This window comes from Bison bison, unplaced genomic scaffold (genome assembly GCF_000754665.1).
Source record: "Bison bison bison isolate TAMUID 2011002044 unplaced genomic scaffold, Bison_UMD1.0 scf7180017864313, whole genome shotgun sequence".
Lineage (NCBI taxonomy): Eukaryota > Metazoa > Chordata > Mammalia > Artiodactyla > Bovidae > Bison > Bison bison.
In genome coordinates this window covers 3587263-3593796 of record NW_011494885.1, presented here as the reverse complement: position 1 = coordinate 3593796, position 6534 = coordinate 3587263, and the positions used below count along the sequence as shown (strand labels likewise).

At 53.2% G+C, this 6534-nt stretch overlaps 1 protein-coding gene across 1 annotated transcript in view; it reads left to right on the top strand.

Moving 5' to 3' along the window:
* Positions 1-6534, top strand: part of SLC8A2 (solute carrier family 8 (sodium/calcium exchanger), member 2) — a gene marked incomplete at its 3' end in the record, with an annotated part of 28300 nt that overhangs the window by 12633 nt on the left and 9133 nt on the right. Inside the window, exons 4-6 of the mRNA XM_010852718.1 lie at positions 11-36; positions 6073-6176; positions 6322-6339. Of these exons, the coding sequence (XP_010851020.1) occupies positions 11-36; positions 6073-6176; positions 6322-6339 (148 nt within the window). The remainder of the gene's footprint in view (positions 1-10; positions 37-6072; positions 6177-6321; positions 6340-6534) is intronic.

The following is a 6534-nucleotide window of genomic DNA, read 5'->3' as shown; positions in this document are numbered from 1 at the left end:
GTGCGGCGAGCTCGAGTTCGGCGACGACGAGACCATGTGAGCGCGCGAGCCCGCCGGCCGGAACCAGGGAGACGACAAGGGGCCCGCGAGAGGGGCGGGGCCAGGGCGGGACGTGGTCCGAACGGGGGCGGGGCCTGGAAGTAGGTGCGGTCGAGAGTTGGCGTTGCCGAACAGGGGCGAGGCCTCCGAGTGGGAGGATCTCCGAGAGGCGTAGTTTTGGAAAGGGCTTCCCTGGTGGCTCAGATGGTAAAGAATCTGCCTGCAATGCGGGAGACCGGGGTTCGATCCCTGAGTCAGGAAGATCCCCTGGAGAAGGGAATGGCAACCCACTCCAGTATTCCTGCCTGGAAAACCCCATGGACAGAGGAGCCTGGTGGGCTAGAGTTCATGGGGTCGCAAAGAGTCGGAAACGACTGAGCAACTAACACACTCAGTCTTAGAAAGGGGTGGAGCTTTGATGGAGCCCTGGAAATGGGGAGGCCTGGGGAGGCGGTACAGGGTCCAGAAAAGGGGCGGGATGAAGGAGAGAAGGGAGGAGACTGGAGTGAGGAGTGGGGTCAAGATGTTGGGACGAGGTGTGGGCGGGTCCTGCGCGAACTGGGCTGGTTTGGGGAGAAGAGAGTGGGACACCAGGAAAAATGGCCAAGTGAGGAGAGACGAGAGGAATTAGGGTGGGGCCTGGGGAGAGGGATGTGGAGAGCTTAACCGGTAGAATGGAGGAGTGTGCCCTCAGTTCCCTTTCGATGCAGAGGCCGAGTCTGTGGAACAGAGAAGGAGCTAGGTGGGGTCTGAGTGGTTGTTGTTCAGTCACTCAGTCGTGTCCGACTCTGCGACCCCATGAACTGCAGCTTGTCAGGCTTACCTGTCCTTCACTATCTCCCGGAGTTTGCTCAAACTCATGTCCATTGAGTCGATGATGCCATCCAACCGTCTCATCCTCTGTCACCCTCTTCTCCTGCCCTTAATCTTTCCCAGCATCAGGATCTTTTCCAATAAGTTGACTCTTCGCATCAGGTGGCCAGAGTACTGGAGTTTCAGCTTCAGCATCAGTCCTTCCAATGAATACTCAGGACTGATTTCCTTTAGGATTGACTGGTTGGATCTCCTTGCAGTCCAGGAGATTCTCAAGCGTCTTCTCCAACGCCACAGTTCAAAAGCATCAGTTCTTCAGCGCTCAGCCTTCTTTATGGTCCAAATCTTGCATTCTGTACATGACTATTGGAAAAACCATAGCTTTGACTATTCAGACATTTGTCAGCCAAAGTAATGTCTCTGGTTTTTAATATGCTGTCTAGCTTTGCCATAGCTTTTCTTCTGAGGAGCAAGCGGCTTTTAATTTCGTGGCTAGGACGCGAGGCAAAGGCTGAGGACAGCGGAAGAGGGCGGGGTCTAAGGAGATGGGGCGTGGCCTAAAGGAGGTGGGCGGGGGGAAGGAGGGGAGCTCTTGGGTAGGGGGAATGTAGGCGAGGCTTTGGGGAAAGTCGAGGTAGAAATCTGGGGGCCTAGGAAGAGACACGGGAAAGGAGGGCTGGGATGTGGGAGACCGAGTCTCCGGAGAGGAGCTGGCTACGTACGTATGTAGACAGACAGACAGAACCAGCAGGCGCACCGGGCACATACAGACATGCAAAGTCACGGACGCAGAGTCAGGACTGTTCTCACGCCCAGACACCCGGCCACCCCCTTGCGCAGATGCCCGAGTCTCCCGGTGCGCGTGCCGGCAGCCTCACATCCCAGCTCCCGCCCGCTCCCTTCCGCCCCCGCACGCCCGTCTGTCTCCCTCTTCCCGCCGCCCACGCTCCCCACACCGAGCAGAGCCCCCACCGCGCCCCCTCCCTCTCCCCCTCCCAGCCTCTGCGGCTCGGCCTCCCAGCTCAGCTGCTCACTGCTCACCCTGCCTCTTCACCTCTCCCTTTGCGTCTCTGCATCTCTCGTTCTCGGGAGAGTTTGTGTCATCTCTGGATCTCTGTCCCCGGGATCCAGCTCTCTGACTCGGGTTATATTTCAGTCACAGACTCTCCATACCTTTCCATCTGTCTCTGTTCTGACTTGGGTTGAGGGCCCAGAGCACCATTCTAGGCCCCATCTCTCACACCCGAGGCAGAGGGCGTGGAGGGAGTTGTCTTTCTGCCTGTCCCAGTCCGAATTGTAGTCTACGGCTTCCAATCAACTTTTCGCCTGCGGCCGCGGGCTTCCTCAGGGCTTCTCCTCCGCCCGCCCCTACGGCTTCCCCAGGCTGGGACACCCTCTGCCCTCCGCCCCCGCCCAGGCTGCCAGCTGTGGTTTCAGGAGACAGAGAGCAGGAGGCTAATTAGCGTTCAGGGAAACACATCCTTTCTCTGATGGGCAGGCACTAATTAGAGATGCCTGGAGAAACAGCCAGGCTGGAGGGCTGACCCCAGGCAGGATCAACAGGGAGATGGAAGAGAGACGCCCAGAGATATGGGGTAGAGGGGAGAGATGCAAGAGAGAGACAGAGAGGCAACCAGATGGGTGAAAGACAGGGAGACAGAAGACAGGAGACAGAAAGACAGAGGCTTATAGACAGATGCCACGAGAGATGGAAACTGAGTGACAGAGGCCCATCAGGAGAGGGGGAAAGAGGGATTTCCCTGGTGGTCCAGTGGCTAAGACTCTGCACTCCCAGTGCAGGGGCCACAGGTTCGATCCCTGGTGGGGGAACTAAGATCCCTCCTGTCACCTGGTGAGGCCAGAAAAAAGAGGGAAATAGGGATTGGAGACTGAGATGGAAGAAGACTGAAAGGAATAGAAGTGCGGGAGGTAACGAGAGACATTCTTCTCTCTGAGAGGAACCCAGGCGGACTCAGGGAAGGGAAAGTCCTGCTGATGCTACAGAGAGAGAAGAGTTCCAGTCAGCATGAGAGAATGGGAGATAGTATGAGAAAGAGACTGGGTGTGAAATCAGAGCCTGTGAGGGGTGGGAAAGTGGAGTTTCCAGGAAACGAGGGCGTGAGGATGACAGAATGTCAGGCTGGGGAGGAAGGCTGTTTCCTTTTTAAAAAATGATCAATTTTAACTGAATTATATTTGAGTTACAATATTGTGATCATTTCAGATGTACAGCTAAGTGGTTCAGACATATATATATGTTGGAGAAGGCAGTGGCACCCCATTCCAGTACTCTTGCCTGGAAATCCCATGGACGGAGGAGCCTGGTGGGCTGCAGTCCATGGGGTCTCGAAGAGTCGGACACGACTGAGCGACTTCACTTTCACTTTTCACTTTCATGCATTGGAGAAGGAAATGGCAACCCACTCCAGTGTTCTTGCCTGGGACGGGGGAGCCTGGTGGGCTGCCGTCTATGGGGTCGCACAGAGTCGGACACAACTGAAGCGACTTAGCAGCAGCAGCATATATATATTCTTTTTCAGATTCTTTTCCATTATAGGTTATAACAAGATATTGAATATAGTTCCCTGTGCCATACAGTAAATTCTTGTTGCTTATCTATTTTCTATATAATGGTGTGTATCTGTTAATCCCGTACTGCTAAAGCTGCTTCCTTTGACCTCAGGAAGCCCCGCCCTCATCTAGCTCCAGTTCCTCTTGCTGTCCCCTGCCGGTTGGGCTTCTCCTCCTTTTGGGTCCCAAGCGGACACACTTGTCAGAGTGCCAACTGGTGCACATTGTCACTGGGTGTCAGGGGACCACGGCATGTCTGCAAGCGAATGAGTGGCAGAGGTGTGTGGAGGTGTGTGTATGTGTGTATGTGTGCTGACACCTTGTCAGCGTGTCAGCAGCTGTCTACATGTCTGTGAGGAGCATGTGTCAGGAGACAACTCCACCTGGCTGCAGTGTTTCAGCACCACGGACAGCTCCCAACCCACTCCTAAGTTGAGGGGTGGGGGCTGCCATTCTTTCAACCAACAGAAACTTTTAAATGTCTTGAAACCGAAAGTGGGTGAAGGTGGAAGTGCATGTATGCCCCCTCGTGACTGTCTTGTGTGTCCATCTTTGGGTGTCACTGTGTCCTGGGCATTCATGTGTTTAGATATGTCTGCATGGTTGAGACCCTTTTGCTTAGATTGTGTCGAGTTTGGCTGTTCCATTCTGTCCCATTCAGTCTCTCCGACACTGAGAGATGGAGATGGGGAGAGGAGAACACGGAGAGAAAGGCAGAGAGCCGGGGAGATACTGAATAAACAGAGACACCAGGAGGCATAAAGAGTGAGGGGTAAGGAAGGAGACTCTACATGGAATCACAGCAGGGGTCTCACAGGTTGGCATTGTTGCCCAGGCTGTGGTGGAGGTGTTGTGCTAATTGGCATCTGGTTCCGTGCGATTTTGCCACTGCATAGGGAATGGCTGCGGGGTATGATGGTGTGTGGGCGTGGGCGGTGTGATTGGCTCTGCTTCCTCTGCTGGGTGACTGTGTGGGCTGGGTGTTTGTGTTTCTGGGTTCTGGGGCCAGGCCTTGTGGTTCCTACAGCTGAGATAGCTGCTGGTGGCAGAGCTGTGGGTTATTGTGGGCTTGTGGGTCTTCATAATTGAGGGGGTCTGTTGTGTACCTGAAGGGGATGGATGACTTCTGGCTGTTTCTCCCCTCCCATTCCCTGGTTACTATGGCAGCTGGGATGCTGAGAAAATCAGTTAGTGCTCAGTTACCCCTCCGAATGAAGACAAGGGGCAGGAAGTTGAGGGTCTTCCAAGCTAAAGAATTTGAGTTAACGGCTGTCTATGGAGGTCACACTATATGCCAGGCACTATTCTGGGCATTGGGGATACAGCAAAGAACATAAATGAACTAAGATCGCTGCCTTGGAGGAGCTTATATCTTAATGTGGAGAGGCAAATGGCAAACAACAAACAAAATAAACCCAGCTGGTGGTGTGTTAGAAGATGATTTGAAACAACAAAGACGTGGAGCATGGGAAGGGGGCCAAGAGTGCGCTGGGGTAGGTCCAGGCATGAATTTCAGTATGAAAGAAGGTGGAGGGAGTGGGTCTCATTGAAAAAGAAGGTAAAGTTTGAACAGAGAACTGGAGGAATTGAGGGAACGAGCATGGGAGAACAGTGTTCTCAGCGGAAGGAACAGCCAGTGCAAAGACCCTGAGGCACGAGCAGGCTTGTTATTACATTCTCAAAACACTGAGGAGGCCAGTGTTACTGGGGTGAGTGTGTGAGAGGAGAGGGATGGGAGGCCAGGAGGGGAATGAGGGCTAGATTTCAGGGGGCCTTGTGAGCCATTCTCGGGACTTCGGCTTTTACTCTTTGTGAGATGGAAACCGTGTGAATTTTTTTTTAGGGGAGTTTTGTTGTTGTTTGTTTTTTTGGTGGTGCTAGGTCTTCATTGTTTCACAAGGCTAAGTTCCCCGTGGCATGTGTGGAATCCTCCCAGGCCAGGGATCAAACCTGTGTTCCCTGCATTGGCAGGCGGACTCACACAGGGAGGTCTGTGTGAATGTTTTGAGCAGAGGAAGCACCCAGTTTAACTTTGGTTTTATCAGGATCCCTCAGGTTGATACTTATTTTGAGTTTTTTTTAATTTATTCTTTTTGTTTTGGCCACACCACACCACATGTGGGATCTTAGTTCCCAACCAGGGATCGAACCCGTGCCCCCTGCATTAGAAGTGCAGAATCTTAACCACCGGACCACAAGGGAGGTCCTCAGGTCGATATTTAATACAAACTCGGCAAAGATCCAACTCATTGGAAAAGACCCTGTTGCTGGAAAGATTGAGGACAGGAGAAGGGGGCAACAGAGGGTGAGATGATTGGATCGCATCATCGACTCAATGGACATGAGTTTGAGCAAACTCCGGGAGATAGTGGAGGACAGGGAAGCCTGGCATGCTGCAGTCCGTGGGTCGCAGAGTCGGACCCGACTGAGCAACTGAACAATAATAGCGGCTTCTTCAGATGTTTCTGAGCGTGTCTCTGTCAAATGGGGATAAGCAGAGAACCTTCCCCCCAGGGTGGTGTAAGGATGAAATGAGATTATAGAGCCTGAGATGGAGCGAGTGCCCAAGAAACTGATTGGCTAATGGGCGAGTTATTGGTGAGTCATGGGCAGGGGGCCTTATGCTGGGGATTCTGCCTCTCCCTTCAGGAAAACTCTTCAGGTGAAGATAGTTGATGACGAGGAATATGAGAAAAAGGATAATTTCTTCATAGAACTGGGCCAGCCACAGTGGCTTAAACGAGGGATTTCAGGTGAGAGGTGATGGGTGGGCTGTGGGAGAGGTAAGGGGTCCAGGGTGGGGGGACCTTTGGAGGTTCAGTTGTGGCCCCTTCAAGTTCATGGATCTGAGCTTCCCAGAGAAGATCTCACCTTCTCCCTGTCTCTGTCTCTCCCCAGCTCTGCTACTCAACCAAGGTGAGTGGAGTTACTTCTGGTCTTTGGGAGGGGGGGTCACTGGAGGGAGGGTCTTGGGGGCGGGTCAGGCCTCAAACTCCCCTCCAGATCAGGTTTGAGGCAGATTGCAGGTGCAATCAATTTGGTGGGACCAGTGTGAAATTGGGGTGACAGAGGCTCGAAGGCCAAGATCATGTTTTGTTTGTAGTTAAGATG